Genomic DNA, 18,112 nt, shown 5'->3' with positions numbered 1-18,112 from the left:
AAGAAGGGGTTAAGAACAAGTCGGAAAAGAAAAGAAAAAAAAGCATTATTAGGGAAAAAGGGAAAGCAAACCCCTTCTCTTGTAACTGTGCGTCAGAGATATTTGGGTTGAGGTTTTTTGGAATTGTCCACGTGGCACCAAAGGCTCGCTGTACGGGTCTGGCACCGGTGACTGGTTCCAAGCCCAGAGCACGTTCCACGGTGGTTCATAAAGCTCGTCCAGAGGATGCCAAAGTGTGACATTGTGAACCAGCATTTTCTGCTGAGGTAACTATTTAGCAAGAAGCAAGAATTTTGAAGGGATGAATAAACTCAAACTGCAAACTGGTTGACAATATCTGAAAAAAGGTCACTTCAAGAGTTAAGCATCAGGATGTAAACAGGCCCAGAGCGTGTTTTGAAACTGAATTGGATGGACGCCCCCCCGTTGGTGTGAAGTACCAGCATGTCTGATGACAGTACTGCTCCTCAAAGTGACCAACTCCAACAAAAGTGCCTTCTCTGTCAGTCTTTCACAGCCACTTTTCTGCTAATGTGATTTTCTTTCTTCATTTTCTAATCTAATCAAATGTACAGCCGCCTTAGCTGAGCCTCAACACAGAGTGGAGTCATGTAGTAACAAGATCGTAAATCCTACACGATATAAAATGCCCACATGGGCTCATGTATGTTATTTGAGTAAATGTATTTGAGTTACCCTCCATTACTGTTAACGATCTCGTAAAATGAGTTGTGGCCCCACCCACCCTTTGCAATAAAAACAAACCGGTAAAAGTGAGTGTAGACTGGGGAAAGATGAGTTGTTACATTGTTGGATAAGTAATAGCGACCTTCTGGTGAGTTCTTCTCATGTCATGAGCCTTTGTTATTTGACTCCACTCGATATCATGTCTTAACAAATTAAATCAGCGCTGAACCAAGTCCAGGTTTTACATGAAACATAATTAAATCACAGTGGGTGGGCTTAAATGCCTTACGCTGACCCTTGCAGCCAGGAATACTTGGAATAATCTAGTGGAATTTTTCCACCAGGAACTTTTCAGTTGGAACTCCCTTTCAACGCTTCCCATAATTCAGCTCAATCAACTTTTTTCCCTTTTCTCTTTTTAATTATATCCCACCTGCCGTCTAAAGTCTCATATCAAACCCTGTGCCTTCACTTGAATTATAAAATGCTTTTGACAGTTCAGTGATACTCTAATATATTTAAATGAAATGTGACACGTAAAACCATCATCTCCACTTTCATGTGAGAAAACCAATCACAGCTTTGGTTACCAAGAAGCATAAGCCCCCCTCCTTCTTCTCTCCTTCTTTTTTTCCCTGTTTCTTGGAATTCAAATGAAATCCACATTTTACTTTTCCCACTGGCTTCTTTAAAGAGAGAACTTACGTTGTTTCTGCTCACGGTGACTAAGATGCTGCCAAAGGCGAGAGGACGCAGAGAGAATTGGGTCTGTCACTTGAAATAAAGCAAGCCATTTATTTAGGGGCATGAGCTCCTCGGAGTCATTGCTAAAATAACCACACTCCTTTTCTTTGCCAGCTGAAGGGGTGCTTCATGAAAACCAAGGAGCTGGAAGTGTTGGGCTGCAAGCTCATGTCCTGCCGCACAGCCGTCTGCATGAACACAGGTCTTTGATGTTATGGGCTTTTTAAATGGTTGGTATCAAAGAGGGGTTAAGACAGCAGACCTGAGAAGAAATAAAGGGCACCTTTGAGTGCGAGGGGGAAAAAAATGAATTGTCCCTCAAAACTGTAATCACACAGTTTGAAGATTTGAACATTTCAATATTAAAAGACAACCACATCAAACCTGCTTGCAAGTATGATCTTCAAAAATCACCAAGACGTTAGAGCAAGTCTCTTTTTTTTCTGTTTTTGTTTCTATGGCACTAACGTGAAACTGGGAACAGATGCATTGGGTCACATTAAATCAGGTTGTGAAGTCTTGGCCTTGCCGTAACCTTGCACAAAACAAATCCAGACAGAGCAGAAATCTGCGGCAAGGCCTTCTAAAGTCTGATTTATCTGAATTCCAAAAATAAACTCACATGAAATATAGCGTTCAGATCTTCTGGAGAACAAAGACAATCCAAATACCCTTCACATCCCTTGCTGGGAAATTAATCACTTTTTTATATTTATGGGTGTTATGTAATTATACAAAACATCCATGAAGCAGTTTGATGGACAGGTTGTTGTGTTGTCTGTGTGTGATGATGGTGGAGATGCATCATAAGTGTCAGTTTGGATATGAGAGATAAGAACTAATGACTTACAAGGGTAATTGGCAATAATAGGGGCTTCAAAGCAAAGTGGGGTTTTTCCCCTTTTTTCATTTTTCTTTTGTACCATTTCTTTCTTTTATTTTCCATTCTCTAGTCTAAACTTCATTGCATCGGTTAATCTGAGAATCTCAAAGCAAGACCATTCAAATTTCCGGATATAATGCAGAAAAGCAGGAAAGAAATGCCAAGGGGAGTGATGAAACATGATTTTGGGACCAAAATTCACCAGAAAGTATAAATAGTTACATTGTTTACTCACAAATCCTTAAGGAACATGCCGAAACCACTCAGTGTTATGACAAGTACTCTTATGAACCATCTGTACTTGTACCTCATATTGCTCACAAAGACGTCAATGTGCAATTAGTTTATGCTTCGGTGCCTTAATCAGTACATGAGTTCAAAACAATCATAAACAACTGGTTAACTTTCTCAAAAAGAAAGGAAATGTCTCCAGATTGTATCAGTTTGCAGGGTAAATTATCTTATTCGGTCAATTCAGTAGACATACACACAATAAAAAAAGAAAAAAGTAAAAGATTAAAAAGGTACGGAAACATGTAGGAAAAAAGGCAGAAAAACAAAGAAAATCAAATTTGCTGGAGCTTTAGGTTTGTTTAGCTCCACTACGAAGGGTTAAGTAATTAAATAATTCAACCTAATTTGAGTTTACGTAGAAGTGACATTATGTTTGGTTACATATTTCGCTTTCATAAATACAACAAAAAAGAAACTGTAAATAAGCTGTAACCCCATAACAATACATTTAAAGTACTCAGCAACAGTTATATTTTTCTCATGAGCAATATATGTTTACTACGATACACCGTATCGTTTATAAATGATTATTTATTATTATAAATTATAAAAAGGTTGGCTGTGCTGTCTTACTCTTTCATGAAGCACAAAAATGAAGTGTAACTATTTGATATTGATAAGTGTATTTAAAGTTTCGACGAGAGCTCTCTGGTAAATGGAGACATCTGTTCTCTACATGTTGCTGTAAATGCGGCAGTCAGATTCCCTGTGGTCGGGCCTGATGGTTGGACATGTCAGGAGTCAGAGGCAGCCAGGGCCTCGTCTGCTCCACATGCGCCGGACTACAATGCTACAAGCTCCCCTCCCTTTTTCAGCAGTGGAAACAAGTGATCAGCCCATATCCTTTTACATCGCTGATGGCTTTTTCAGCCTTGTTGTGCGCTGCTGTAATGGAACATGTACTCATGAAAATACACATGGCAAGCTGTTTTAAGATATCAGCTATTCTCTCCTCCCTTTCCCCCTTTTTTCTTCTTCTTTTTTTAAATTCATGGTCCCATTACACAACTGCTGGAAAATATGTCAATTTTCCGTTCTCCATGCCATAGTAGTTTACTTTATAGATTTTATAGACATGCAAACCTCAAACTAACGTGCTGTCCTTTAAACTGGAATACACATTAAAGTTCACCTGAGCTTTTATTTCACCTTGAAACACACACTAAAAAAGTATGTTGATTGATTTTCTTTTCTGTTCACAAAACCCTTGAGGAAACACAGTGGTTACTTTTTCCCTGCACCTCAGCTCGCTCTGTGTTAACTCACTTGAGTTAAAGTGACTAATGACAAAGTTGTAGCGACTAGACTAATGAATGTTTCTGGCCGGTAAAAAGAGTGGGCGGTTATCATGACAAGTATTTTTACATGTCAACAAAAGTCTTGCTTGTTGACTACACTAATGTCCAGGAACACAGTTACTGTTTAAACGTCTTAGAACAACATGAGATGGGCTTCAGAGGAAGTTTGTTGAAGAACGATGCATTCAAGAGTGTCTGATGTGGAAAAAAAGCCTATGTCCTTCAAGACATCCAGGGATACTGAGACCGTTAGTCTCCTCAGGTCTGCTAGTCACGGATGCCTCGGACATCTAAAGATTGGCCGCTTCTTTGTCCGGAGTTCAGCATATCTGGGAGCTGACCCAAGGTGTCCACTGTGAATTTATTCCCCCAAGAAAGTATTTCAAAAGCAAATTATCCTGGGCTCAACTGTGGGGATGTGGAAAAGAGGTGAAGAAAGGAGCGTATGTAGGGGGCAGCAGGTGGAGAAGAGCCCCTGCAGCTTAATGTGATGAAACAGCAAGAATAAAAGGGAAAGACTTACAAGATAGAAATGAGACGAGCATTTCTGTGACTTAAAGACAGCAGCACTGAACAGGAGGCAGAGTCAAGTTAAATATACAGGACTGTCTCAGAAAATTAGAATATTGTGATTTTCTGTAATGCAATTACAAAAACAAAAATGTCATACATTCTGGATTCATTACAAATCAACTGAAATATTGCAAGCCTTTTATTATTTTAATATTGCTGATCATGGCTTACAGCTTAAGAAAACTTAAATATCCTATCTAAAAAAAATTGAATATTCTGGGAATCTTAATCTTAAACTGTAAACCATAATCAGCAATATTAAAATAATAAAAGGCTTGCAATATTTCAGTTGATTTGTAATGAATCCAGAATGTATGACATTTTTGTTTTTTTTAATTGCATTACATAAAATAAAGAACTTTATCACAATATTCTAATTTTTTGAGACAGTCCTGTATTGGTAGGGATGAGTACAGATAGAGTTAAAAACTAGCACATCAGAGAAACAAAAAGGATGAGACGACAAAGTAGGACTGAGATGTTCTGGACATGTAAAGAGGAGAGATACTGAATACACTGGTAGAAGGATGCTGGAGATGGAGCTGCCGGGTGAAAAAAGAGGAAGACCCAAGAGAAGATTTCTAGATGTGTTGAGAGATGTGTGGAGTTGGTTGGTGTAACAGAGGAAGTTGCAGGAGACAGGGTAGACCAGAGACAGGAGATCTGCTGTGGCAGCCCCTAAAGGCAAATGCTGAAACACATTCCACCTCATATTCCTGGCTCCCTCTAACCAGCGGATAGCCCAGAACAAGTTTCGCTGCAACCAAACCAACAGACCACATGGCGATCGGCTCTGCGTAGACCAGACGCAGCAGGACATCTGGTCCCCTAACCAGAGGAAACGGGGACCGCAGTCGTACAAAATCTGTGAGCTTGACGGATGGTGGCTGCTGCCGTGACCTGCAACCGCTGTGTTCAGCCTTCATATCATCAGATATGATTTCCACAGCATCAAAGGGGAGCAGTCTGCTGAAATTACACACATGCAGGTCACAACTACGCACATGGCAAAGGGTTTATTTTTTATTAAAAAAAAAAAAAAAAAAACTTAGAGCATGTGTGTTCAACATCATTCTGTCCTTTACAGGAAGAAGCGTGAGATTTAGGAAACACCTCAACACAAATTGGATCTGAAGTAGATGTAAACAATCTTTATTTAGTTCCTTTTAAAGATATGTGCTGTATATGTATATTTACTTCACGGATGACTTTGTAATATTTTCCTCTGGATGTAACTGTTGATTGCAACCATCAAACAACGGAACAAAGTCCTCCACCAAAGCCTGATGTGGCCATTTCAAAGAAAGTAAATCAGACTGGCAACATAATTTAATGGTTTCTCTGCTCCAGTGCTGCACACATGATGAAAACCTATGTGTGCGAAGCAGCTGAAAGCAGACATGCTCAAATAAATAACAAAAATACCTTGAATTTTGTTGTTTTGCTCCGCTGGTCGTTTAGAAAGGCAGAGTCACATTCCACTGAGAGGGAACAATAAACAGAGTTCCTGCTTTATAGCTTTTTATAGCTCACAAGCCAGAAGAAGATCATAATTCAGGTTATTTAGCAACCACATATCCTGAGTTATCACCAGCACAGTATTGTCCATGCATGATATCTCACATGTGTGTGTATATCTTTTTCTTTACACAATGTTGGTCTCTTCAATGAAGACAAACGGCTATTCCTTCACTGAAAGAGGGACAGTTGCCGGAGTAGCCTGTAGAAACATCAGAACTATCCAGATATTAGCGTGTGAACACATCGCTGCTGCTCTCACACGTGCATCCAGAGATCTCCATGTGACCTCACGGTGAATCATCTTCTCATTCCTGAGCATTAAAACCGTAAATCTGTCGTGTATAATAGGACGCAGCGGTAAACGTTTTGAGACAGGGTGATTTAATTGCATAACCGTTCCGTATTTTAGTCTTCTTCACCTTGGTGATGGCATTACATCAAATAACTGCACTCAGTGTGATGCATTTTGGCGCTTGGTTCGAGCCTCGTGCATGAACTCCTGAGAGCATGTGAGCAGGTGTTTCCAACCCCCCCACAGTGTTTCACTGGTACTGTCAGATGTACAGATGTGCCTGTGGGGCCTGCAGCTACTCGGCCCGCTGAGCCGGGTCCCGGACAAAACAGACATTGCAACGTGATCTCATTAATGGCATTGCGCACAAAAACACTGTGTCATATTAAGGTTAATCCTCAGGCTATGTTGTCACTTTTTCTTACTTGTAGATTTTTTGCACATACAGTACAGAGCCAAAAGTTTGGACACACTTCTCCATTTGTTTGAATGAGAAGGTGTGTCCAAACTTTTGGTCTGTACTGTATGTCCAAGAATCCATCACATGCATGCAGAAAATATGAACATACCTCCTTTCAAGGCTTTCCTATGTGATTACTTGATCAAGTGTAGCACTTTGCTTATAAAATCTGAGTCAATACAGCATTTTTCATGCATTTTAACATGATTTATAGTCCATTTACATAAATACATTTATTGAGGGTTTCAGTCGGAACAGCTTAAAGTGCAATTGATTGTGCTGTCAAGTCTAATAAGTTTGATCAGATATGTCAGACTGTACTTTGAGTCCAAAATCCCAAAACATATTCCTAGCATTACTATGAAGAGTATGAACGAAGGCGTTCTCATTGTGGGACCCGAGGCCTCTGAGTGGATGCTGAGAAACATCTGGCGATGGACCTATTAAACTTAAAGAGATTAGGAGAGGCCTTGAATGAGTGTCAGTTTCTCAAAGCCGGTCACAATCTAGTGACACAGAGTGGTTCTCACTCTCGTGCAGAAACTTCACACGATCCTCCACTATTCTTTATACAGCATGCTCATCCAAGTCACCCCCAGCTGCAGAGCCAAAAGTATAACTCGTCCTGGCTGAAAGCTGTTGGCTTTGGCCAGCTGCGTCAACCTAATGACCGAAAAAATCAGCTGTACTATTCCTTTAAGGAATAATTTAGTTGACTCATAAAATGAATTAAGAATAATAAAGAGCCAGGGATCAGCTATCAAAAACTTGTTCTGCTTACGGCGTAAAAACATAAAGATTAACAAGATTAAAGTGAATGCTTGTCAGGTGGTCTGCTTTGCAGCATTCCAAAGAAGCAAGTAGTTCCTCTTTGATTGCAGCTGGCCTTTGGTTTGGTCCATCAAGGTGGATTTTTGTATAATTACTGTTCTTATGCCCTTTCTCTTTGATTTAACACTGTCTAAAATGGGAATTAGAGAGCGGCATTCAGTGAATGTGAGGAGATGTACTCACATTTACAACATGTCACTGCTCTTACAAGCGAACAGCTGCGTGCTGGACCAAAATGTTAAAAAATGGCCCTAAAGGGCAACTAGAACTGTAAAATACAAGTCTTTTAATGAAAGATGACATTGTTTGGAAAAGGAAAAATGTCTTGTGATGATGTGCCCCCACATTACATCTTAAATTCCAGTGACCTCATAAGAACTCAGATTTTATTAACTTTACATTTTATATTATAAACAAATGTATCCCAAAAAACTTGACTGAGGAACATATGAAGTGAGAGACTTTGTTTCCAGGGGGTGTTGCGGATTTAGCCAACAATCTTCCAAGTAAAGAGCAATGTCTTTAACTCCTGAGCAAAAGCAACCCCAGATGGTTTTGGAAAAAATGGAAAGTGGTCCCTGACCAGTAGAACTTGCACCGGTATAAAGTTACATCCTGAACCCCAAACTCAGAAATTCCCTGTGATACTAGGATTTTCAATCATACATTTTCCATCTACAGTAACTTCCAAAAAAAAAAACATTCCCTTACACAAGTGAAGGAAAATGTTGCAATACTGTCTGCAAATACTGTAGAAACGATTGGGTCTACATGTTGCAATGCAAGCTAATATAAAGGTCAATGTTGCCATCCTGGTGGTTTGCTGGAGTTTACGAATGTGGTCAGAGCAGTTGGGCATTTGTTGTCTGCATGGTTTGAACTTCAAATACGCTCATGCCAAGGCCATGTCTGGTTTTGAGGCTGAATGACTGTAGTGAACATGAACATAGTGAGCATTTTATTATTGGTTGATGGTTTTCCTGCAAGACAAAGTTTCAACCCATCAAACAAGTTCCCAAATACGGTAGCATGACACTGCAAAATGAGATGACAGCCATGTAGACTGAGTACGCCTTAGTCAGCATACAGACTGTCACCAACTAAACAACCACAAACTATTAGCGAACATCCATTGTGAGAGGAATCATGTTTATACCTGATGTTGAACATAAACAGGAGGAGGTTCTTTCTTGGGCCTCTGCCATATAAGGCTGCTACCTGAAGTCATAAGACAGTTGACTCACAAACTTCATTTGCACATTTGTTATTAGGTTGAGGTGTCAGTGCAGAATAGTCATTCATCTGCACTGTTTATAATAAAGCTAAGAAATTACAATTTGTTTAATCATGCTGACACAATGAGTGAGGCTATTTTTGAACCAGAAAAATATTATATTGTTTATTCTTAATGTAGATGACATATTATGGATTTTTTTCACTTTATGAAATTGATCACATACTTTATTAAAATGAAACTTTGATGTTTATGAAAAAAAAGAAGTGCCTGAGTTGCTTCCTTGCATATTTGGATCACTTCATGCATTATTTAGTTGTAGAAAACATAGGGCTGAGACATGTGACCCAGAAAATGACAGTAAGATGATGTTTAAAGACTTGTCAGTTCTACAGAGAATAAATGTAGTATTTGATTGAATTTTCCCTTCAACCTCTGTGATAATAAAAGCAAAATCACACTAGTTTTAAATCAACTACAGGTATTCTTTGTAGCCATGCAGCTGCAGTGCTTTGCCAGCAGGGGGCACTGCAGGCTCATAACACACGAGGATGCTCTGTTCGTCAGCTGATCCCTCTGGAATAACAACAGACTGAATAATGCTATGTTCCTAAATGATGAAGCTAAGGTGTATGATTTCATTATTTTAGTCCCACTCAAATCTAAACAAGAGGAAGAAAAATAGCTGTGTTCGTTGCCGCACCGTGTTTAATTGGACTCATCGGCTTGAGATGTCATCCTCGTGCTTCCCTGTGTACAAATGGGTGCAGCGCAGAGAAGAGGAAAGAGGAAAGAGGGAAGATGTCTCACTCTGTCTGCCTTTGTGGAACCATGACAAGAAAAATGAGTGCATCAGCAGAGGATGTGTTTTAAAGGTTTATTTGGGTCAAATCACTAAATTAATTGCACATTACATTAATTTAGCCACTTTTATTGAATGCTTTTATTCAAAGTGACTTAGAATTTGGGAACACATTGTGCCTGTAGTGGGGTTTAATCTCTCGGCAAAGGACACTTCGACATGTAAAGGAAGAGGATTGGGAATCAAAACAGAAACCTTCTGATTAAAAAACGACCCTTCAAAATAAATTAAGGCTAGGGTTGTTTTATTTATACCTTTCGTTAAATGCTAAGGCATTGTGTATAGGGCTGGGTCGTCTTGACGTCATCACCTGGCAGAGCCGCCATTTTGGATGCTACATTAGCTGCTCTTCGGACCACTGCGCACTGTGTACAGACGTGCTCCCTCTTCGTTGTGTCTTACTTGTAATCGTTACTTTCCGTTATTCTGTAAACCATGGTAACCCGTTGCTGTGTTGTAGCTGCAGCAGCTCCACACATAACAAACGTGGGGAAAAGATCGCTAATGGTTTAACTTTTCACCGCTTTCCTGCTCGGAGGCAGAACCACGGAGGCCAAGTATCTGAGATAACAGAGTAAAAGAGTAAAAGAGTCGTCAGCTTGCTTGGATCGCGGCTGTAAGACGACCAAACATAACCTTCCACAGTAAACCACAAACAAACACTCACAGACCGGGGTCGGATCAAAACACGGGTTTTATTCCCCACTTCTCCAGCTAAACGCAGTTGCCGGCCAGCTCTCCGCGGTGCGATTAACCCCAATCTTCAGATAAAACTAGTTTGTTGAGGAAAAAATATTAACTCTATTTGTAGCTGCAGAGGAAAAAAATAATCCCACGAGGAAAACAAAAATATTGCTCACGCCTCAGAGCCTCTTCCGCATAATATAGCGGTCAAATAAAAGAAAAGAAAAAAGTAAGAGTAATACAAAACATGTACTGTACTATTATACTAATTTATTGAAACACATGGCGAGTCAAACATTTACCAAAGCAGCTGCCAAACACTCGCAAACAAGGTAGCCTAAGACGTTGGTTGTGCAGAACTGCGGCAGTAAATCCCAGTTCTTTTCCGGCATTTTAACATCTTTTTTTTGCGTTCCGTCTGTTCACTTGGTGCTACTACACTGCTGTTTGTTTACACTCACGAGGCTGCCAAAAGGGCTGCCACGTCCCAGAATGCACCTTGGTGACCAAGCCCTATTTGTGATGGCTGTCGCTATGTTTGCACGGCCGGCACAGCTTTTCGTATAAACAATCTTTGCAGAGAGGCTGGCTCTACGGTCAGAAGGTGACGGAGCCGTCTCTCCTGTCACACACACACACACACACACACACACACACACACACACACACACACACACACACACACACACACACACACACACACACACACACACACACACACACACACACAGGCGTGTCATTTAGGTGGGTGTGGCTCCTAGAGCAAGGAAGTTTGTATGTGCAATGAACTGTGACCACAATCTGAAGAAGGAGGACATGCACAGTGTCTGAGGACATGAACTTCTGGTGACATGGACGTGTAGGAACCACGAGTGTCTGTCAATAAGAGTCTCCAAGAGGCTGAAGGTCTCCGAGGTTGGACAACTAATCTGGAGTTCATATAAACGGAGAAAGGTAAATGGTTCACATAATGATTTTATGTCTGACATGTGTTTTATGAGATTGTTTCTTTCCTAGTGGGTTAAGTACTAGAACAATCAATGTCAGATTAGAATAAAATGGGCAGATCATTTAAAATCTGTAAAATAGCTGCTATACATATTTTATTGTTATTAACATACAAGACTTTTAGAAAATGTTTTAATAAAGCCAGAACACATCCATGGGTTGAGGTTACACTTTCACTCTCCCCACATCAGGCATGTGTACACTAAGGAGCTGTGTAATTGGCTGTCTGTACACAGCTCAAAGGCTCCATTCATTAGACGAAACAAGAGCGACTTGTCAGAGAAATCCTTTAGGGGCTAAATGCTGAAAAGTCAGATGCCATCACAGCCTAGAGCTGCCTCCATATAACTGAATGCTGAAACGTGTTAGATATATAATATAGATTTGTCTTTTTATATACCGTAGATATAAATATGTTGTTAAAGTAGGGTGTAATACAAGTTTGTTGTGTTTTAAAGATTTTGGAGAAAGATGGGTCTTCTGAAGCTTCTGAAAACCCAATTTTTGTGCCACCTAATCATGTGCTACGTGTTCCTGGTGAGCGGCCTTATTGTCAACCTGTTGCAGCTCTGTACTTTACCTCTGTGGCTGGTCAATAGGCAGCTGGCCCGCAGGATCAACATCAGACTGTGCTACTGCGTCTGCAGCCGTGAGTACTGTCCCTTCTCTCAGCCATGAAGATGATACTGTTATCTGTTGACTAGTGGTACATTGTGTCATATGTGTCATATGTGTGAGGAGGAAATCTGTGTCTAAGGTCAGAGATTCAAAGGCTCTTTCATGCACTTGTGAAATATTCTCTTCGTCTAAGCATGAGAGCATTTCTCAACAGCAACTTGTGAAACAAATGTTTCTCCAATATTCCTCAGAAATGGTAGCAGCCTTCGAGTGGTGGTCTGGCACAGAAGTCAGACTTTACGCCGATCCAAAGAGTGTCCTGCAGTTTGGAAATGAGAACGCTATTGTGGTTCTCAACCACGGCTTTGAGATAGATTTTCTCTGTGGATGGACCTTATGTGACAGATTCGGAGTCCTTGGGGTAAGAGAAAGTGGTGCAGAGAAGCACGTGCATGCTCTTGCTCAACCCTGACGTAACCCGGTGCGTACTTTCAGTTCACTAATATGCTTTCATCTTCCAGAGCTCAAAGGTAATGGCCAAAAGGGAGCTGGCTTATGTGCCCGTGATTGGCTGGATGTGGTACTTCCTGGAGATGATTTTCTGCAAAAGGAAGTGGGAGGAGGACCGAAGGATGGTGACTCAGTGTCTTCAGAACCTGCGGGATTACCCAGAACACTTCTGGGTGAGTTTCAGCCTGTTGATCCTGTTTTGAAAATGAAGATGACCAGAGTGATACCTCTCAGGTGTTTTGAGTAATACCAAACACAGTCTGTTCTTTCTGGCGCAAGTTCCTGCTTTTCTGTGAAGGAACTCGCTTCACACCAAAGAAACACCAAATCAGCATGCAGGTGGCCGAGAGCAAAGGTCTCCCAAAACTCAAGTACCATCTCCTGCCCAGAACCAAAGGATTCTGGGTAACTGTCCAGAACCTCAGAGGAGCTGGTGAGCACGTTTTCTTTTTGACTTTTGTCTCAAGAAGTCTGTTTTTGAGGGATTTGCAAAATAAAAGTACTCACACACCTCAGCTGATGCTCTGTGCTGATCTTGTGCAGCTGCAGCCGTTTATGATGCCACCCTCAACTTCAGGGACAATGAAACACCGACCCTTCGTGGAGTTCTGAACGGGAAGAAGTATCATGCAGATCTGTATGTAAGGTAGGACGACATTCTTCTTTTCCCCCACTGAGGATTGCTACACTTAAATCGTTCTTTACAAGTGTAATGAAGCTTCCTCTTCTCTGTTACTTGAAGGAGGATTCCTCTGGATTCGATACCAGAGGATGAGGGGGAGTGTGGGGCCTGGCTCCACAAACTTTACCAGGAAAAGGTGAGAGACTTCTGGAGGGAAAAGGCTCTGATGGTTTTTTTTTTTACCTGGAGCTGTGTAGTGAGGGGGACGAAGCCACACAGATCCTGATGGTCTCAACTGCAGCTACTCTTATCAAGCGTGCTGCCGTTAAATGTAAATCATATAAAGCAGGGCGTCTTCTCTTTTCCCCGGAAGATTAACATGTCAAGGTTAAGGGGATTAACAGTTGCAGGAAAAATATTTCAACTCCCTTACCGTGCAAGACTGCCTGAATTAAAAGAGCTTTGTCAATTGTCATTGAGAAACAGTAATTGGAACCCAGGGAGGATAACTCTAACTACATGTTGACTTATAGTGTTGAATAATAAGGATATTTGAGCTCCGTTGTTATTGTTGGGTGAATTCAGTTAATGCAAATTGCAGTGCATTACAAATACTGTCTAGTCTGTAAAATTTCCAGAAAACAAAATTAAAGCCCTGTTTGCTAAATAACCTTAACCCTCCGGGACAGTTAGAATAATTGTTACACTTTGACCCTTTAGCGCAAAAAATGCGCATTTCATAAAGAAACTATAAAACATATTATACATTAATATTATATTCTACTTTCATTGAGCTAATTTCTTTCACCAATATCTGACCTAAGTATTGATATCAAATATTCATGATTTTTTGAAGATTTTAACCCTTCAAATGCCAGGTTTTTGTCACGATGCCACCATGTTTTTAGATGAAAAAACAGAAAAAATGAATTATTTTCAATATACTACATGCAAAGTGGATTTTTTTGTTTTGGATTATTACAGCCTGGGATATGGAATGAACAGTGAACCAGGAACATCAAAACTGACTAAATAACATTCAATAACAGCAACAAAATTGTGTCAGAGAGAGAGAAAGAGAGAGAGAGACTCTGTGTGTGTGTGTGTGTGTGTGTGTGTGTGTGTGTGTGTGTGTGTGTGTGTGTGTGTGTGTGTGTGTGTGTGTGTGTGTGTGTGTGTGTGTGTGTGTGTGTGTGTGTGTGTGTGTGTGTGTGAATCAGTTCAGGTGAGGCAGGAGCTGCAAACAATTTGGTAGTGCTCCATGCAGATGGGACTGTCGCTCTTGCTGCAGGTGGAGTAGACTTGTTTCTTGCTGGTGCACAAAACACACTGCCTCCTCCTCTGGGTGGTGTGTGGGGATGGGCTTGCACTTGAGCTTGGACCTGGGCCTCCTTTGAGTTCAGCATCCAACACCAAGGCCGCAGCAGCTGGTGTGCGGGGAAGGTGGCGTCTCCTTGCCATTTCTTGAAGCCGTGTTGAAAATCGGTTGTGTCTGCATTCTTGCATCTACAGGACAGCTTTCAGGAGTACCACGCGCAGACGGGACGCTTCCCCGGCCCCACAGTGAGCCCTCCACGTCGACCGTGGGCCCTGATCAACCTTCTGTTCTGGTCCTGCCTGGTCCTCTACCCTCTGGGACTCCTCATCACTCAGCTGATCAGCTCCGGATCACTTCTTACCATCTTGGCTTCCGTCGTCGTCTGCTCTGCAGGTTGGTTTCATACACTCACATGCAGCTCACCCTGACATGGGGGTTAAGATCTATCCATTTAACCAGCTCCTTTATGTCCACTTGAGCTGCAGATTTGACAAGTACAACCAGTACTCGAGTTGTAAAAAAAAAATCAGGGGGGATGGTGGATTTTATCATATGGGGGCAGATAATTTGTGCTGATTACAAATAATATAATATATTACAAATAATAGCACTGACCAAAACGCCTGCAGAAATACTGCAGGAATGACATAGCAGCAGTTAAATGCAGCCTTCTGTAAGCTTTAAATATCCACTGGGCTTACATCAAATACATCAAAACACAACAATAAAAAACAGTTTTCTGAACTTATCAATATGATTCTGTCCTTCACAGGATAAGTGAAATGGATAACTGCAAAAACTCAAAATCTTAACAAGAATATTTGTCTTATTTCTAGTTAAAATGTCTCATTTTAGTAAAAAAATCTCATTACACTTAAAACAAGAGTCATCACTGGAAAAAACAACAATTTTCACCTGTTTCAAGTAGGTTTTCACTTGAAATAAGTAGAAAAATCTGCCAGTGGAACAAGATTTTTTTGCTTTTAATAAGATAAATTTTCCTACCTAAGATAAGATTTAGATGACTCTAAATGTTGAAATAGCAGTAAAACCACATTCATTGATGAAATGACATAAGGGATGGAAAGGGGGGATGGCAGTTTTACAGGGGGGATGATTTTGACCGTTTTTATTTCAGGGGGGGGATGCCATCCCCCCTCATCCCCCCTCAACTCCAGTACTGAGTACAAGTCCAATGTTAGTCCCCTGTTTTGTGCTTCTTTTTTCCCCACCTACCTTTCTTGGAAACTACTTGGTCTTGGAAGTAAGTCTGAAGATACGGCTTGTGCTTATTTATACATTAAAGCATTTAAGAGTAAGATGTAATAAGAAAATACAAATTCTCTAACAGCATGGGAACATTAGGGAGCATGTTGCAGTTCCCACAATAGAGAAGGGTCCAAGTTTCTTCAAGGAGATGGCAGCTCAAACTTGACAATATAACAGATTTAATTACTCGTATCACTGCCATTGTAAAAGTTAGGCATTCAACCTCATCGGGAGTATGTAAAATAATAAAAAATGGAATTTACTGCTGAATTAACAATGTCTTGTATTGTACCGAATGTCTTTTGTGACGGGCTGAAACTATGCTCTAAATACATCCTTTTCTCTCACAGCTTCGGTGGGAGTTCGCTGGATGATTGCCCAGACTGAGATTGACAGTGGATCAAATTACGGGAATAAGGATGTTCCTCTAAAAAACAAATGAGTTGATAATTCCCCAGAGCTACTTCCCGGCAGAGCTACTAAACTGCACACTGCCAGCTGCAGGAGTCGGTTAATCCAGCAAGCTCAGAGCTGCTTCAAAAGCGCAGCACAGACGGGGCTGATTCATCTTAATGCTATGCAGCAGGAGCTGAAACTGGACCACGGTGAGCGGCACAGGGAATAACAAATGCAGCATTCAGGACGGAAATATTAGATTGCAGCCAAGATATTTCCTGATGAAGATTTTAAATCAAGTGAGCGATGGACACCTCTCATCTAAACGTAATCATAAAAAGCATTCCTATGAAAGATAATAAACATTTGTCTTAAACATTATTTGAATGGTTTGAAGTAGTAATGTGTGCTAAGTGTTTTATGTGTGTGTGTGTTGCAGACAGCATCAGTGAAGGAGACCAGAGTCTTTTTGTCCTCCTATCAGTCGAAACAACAGCTTCCAGAATGATTTAATTTGACATTTATAGATATGAGTATTTATTTATCTACACAGCAGAGACAGATGAATAAATGACTATCTTGTTCAAGATGTGAACTTTGTGCATGCACTCTGACCTCTGCAGATTGAGCTGGGAGAGAAGATAATGCGACTCATCCGGCATTACGCATGTGTCATAAACTTGATAAACTTCATGTGATTACAGGGCTGTTAAAGTAAAAAGTAAAAAGAGATCTAGCTGTGATTCAAGTGCCGAAGCACATGTCAGCATTTGCAAGTGTGAACGGTTGACTGTGAAACACTTTGTAAAGTGCTGTAGAGCCTGGACAAGGTTAAAGCGGCTCGACAGAGGAGCAGACCATTCGTCAGAAAGCCCGCTGTAAATATCTCATTATCATCCTTGGACATTGGGTGCAAAAACAACGGCAGAAGACTAAATATTACACTGTGACAAGGTCATAAAACAAACAAACACAGGCCCGCCTTCAGTTCAAATGTTTTCTGTATCAGGCCGAAAAGAAAAAAAACGTGATTCTTACCACATCTTAAGATAAGTTCTTGAATAAAGCAGAGAAGTGGAAGGTCAAAGTGACTGTTTTGTTTGTTTCTTGAAATACTGTATATCATATCATATAATGTAAAGATAATTAAAACCACACAGAAGCTAAACCAAAAGGCAAACGTAGTGTGCTTAAAAAGATTTTTTAAAAAAACTCCTTAAATGGTGGGGTGTAAGTTTTCCCATGTAACACTTTTATTTTTTGTTTTAAAAATTACAAAAGTGTAATATGTCACATTCTGTGCCTTTTTATTTTAAGTTCTTTAACTAAAACCAGAAGTCACAAGAGTGCAATTTTTGCTTTGACTGCTGGACATGCAAAAAGGACAAATTAAAAAGTCAGACCTGAGACATCTGATGTCTGCAAACAGATAAGACCCACCTGCAGTTTAATTTCCAAATGTGCCATCCCCACTGCTGTGTGGCGTTAGCCGCCTCAGGCCTTACAATCATGTCGTCCTGGCTGAGGGCCGACATTTAACATTCCTCAAACAAGTTATTAAAAACTTAAGTCACTGGAAGAAGAAAAGTACACCTTGTTTCAACCCTGTGATTATTACCAAGCCTTGAAATCGGATAAACAACCTCAGATGAATCATGTGTAACACATTAAACTGACATTATTTAATGAAATCGAGCCAAATGCAATCTTCCAAGCTGCAGACGGAAAAGAGAACACCCCATCACGTATTTATGACTCAATTTTAAAGCAACAATCCCCTGAGTTTTGAATCCTGTAAAGCAGGTTTATGTCCCAGTGGGACATAAACGAGTCGTCCGTTGAACCCGTTTCTGTCAGCACGGTGTGTGTGAGGGACGTGGAATTTGTTTTATTCCAAAGGTTGAGCACTTTTACAACTCTGGGCCTCCCAGTTTCAAGTCTTTTGCTACACAGCTGCTCCTGCAGGTGTTTGGTGTGGAAATATTTCATTCTCATGTTTGAACTGCAC

At 40.6% G+C, this 18,112-nt stretch overlaps 1 protein-coding gene across 2 annotated transcripts; it reads left to right on the top strand.

Moving 5' to 3' along the window:
- Nucleotides 1–11,082: 11,082 nt before the first annotated feature.
- agpat4 (1-acylglycerol-3-phosphate O-acyltransferase 4 (lysophosphatidic acid acyltransferase, delta)) lies at nt 11,083–17,290 on the top strand. 2 transcript variants are annotated; one of them, XR_009784380.1, is made up of 10 exons: nt 11,083–11,317; nt 11,830–12,020; nt 12,241–12,410; nt 12,511–12,672; nt 12,779–12,932; nt 13,043–13,145; nt 13,242–13,317; nt 14,634–14,832; nt 16,059–16,403; nt 16,544–17,290. XR_009784380.1 is itself a non-coding variant. In XM_061745604.1 (9 exons), the coding sequence occupies exons 2-9, from the start codon at nt 11,843–11,845 to the stop codon at nt 16,148–16,150; spliced, it is 1,134 nt and encodes a 377-aa protein (XP_061601588.1). In that variant the 5' UTR covers nt 11,083–11,317; nt 11,830–11,842; the 3' UTR covers nt 16,151–16,485. The 2 variants fall into 2 exon arrangements, 1 of the variants encoding a protein (XP_061601588.1); XM_061745604.1 differs by lacking the exon at nt 16,544–17,290 and having other exon boundaries at nt 16,059–16,485.
- Nucleotides 17,291–18,112: the final 822 nt, after the last annotated feature.

This window comes from Cololabis saira, chromosome 17 (genome assembly GCF_033807715.1).
Source record: "Cololabis saira isolate AMF1-May2022 chromosome 17, fColSai1.1, whole genome shotgun sequence".
Classification (NCBI taxonomy): Eukaryota; Metazoa; Chordata; class Actinopteri; order Beloniformes; family Belonidae; genus Cololabis; species Cololabis saira.
The sequence above is the reverse complement of the archived record's forward strand: the minus strand, read 5'-3'. Positions and strand labels throughout refer to the sequence as shown.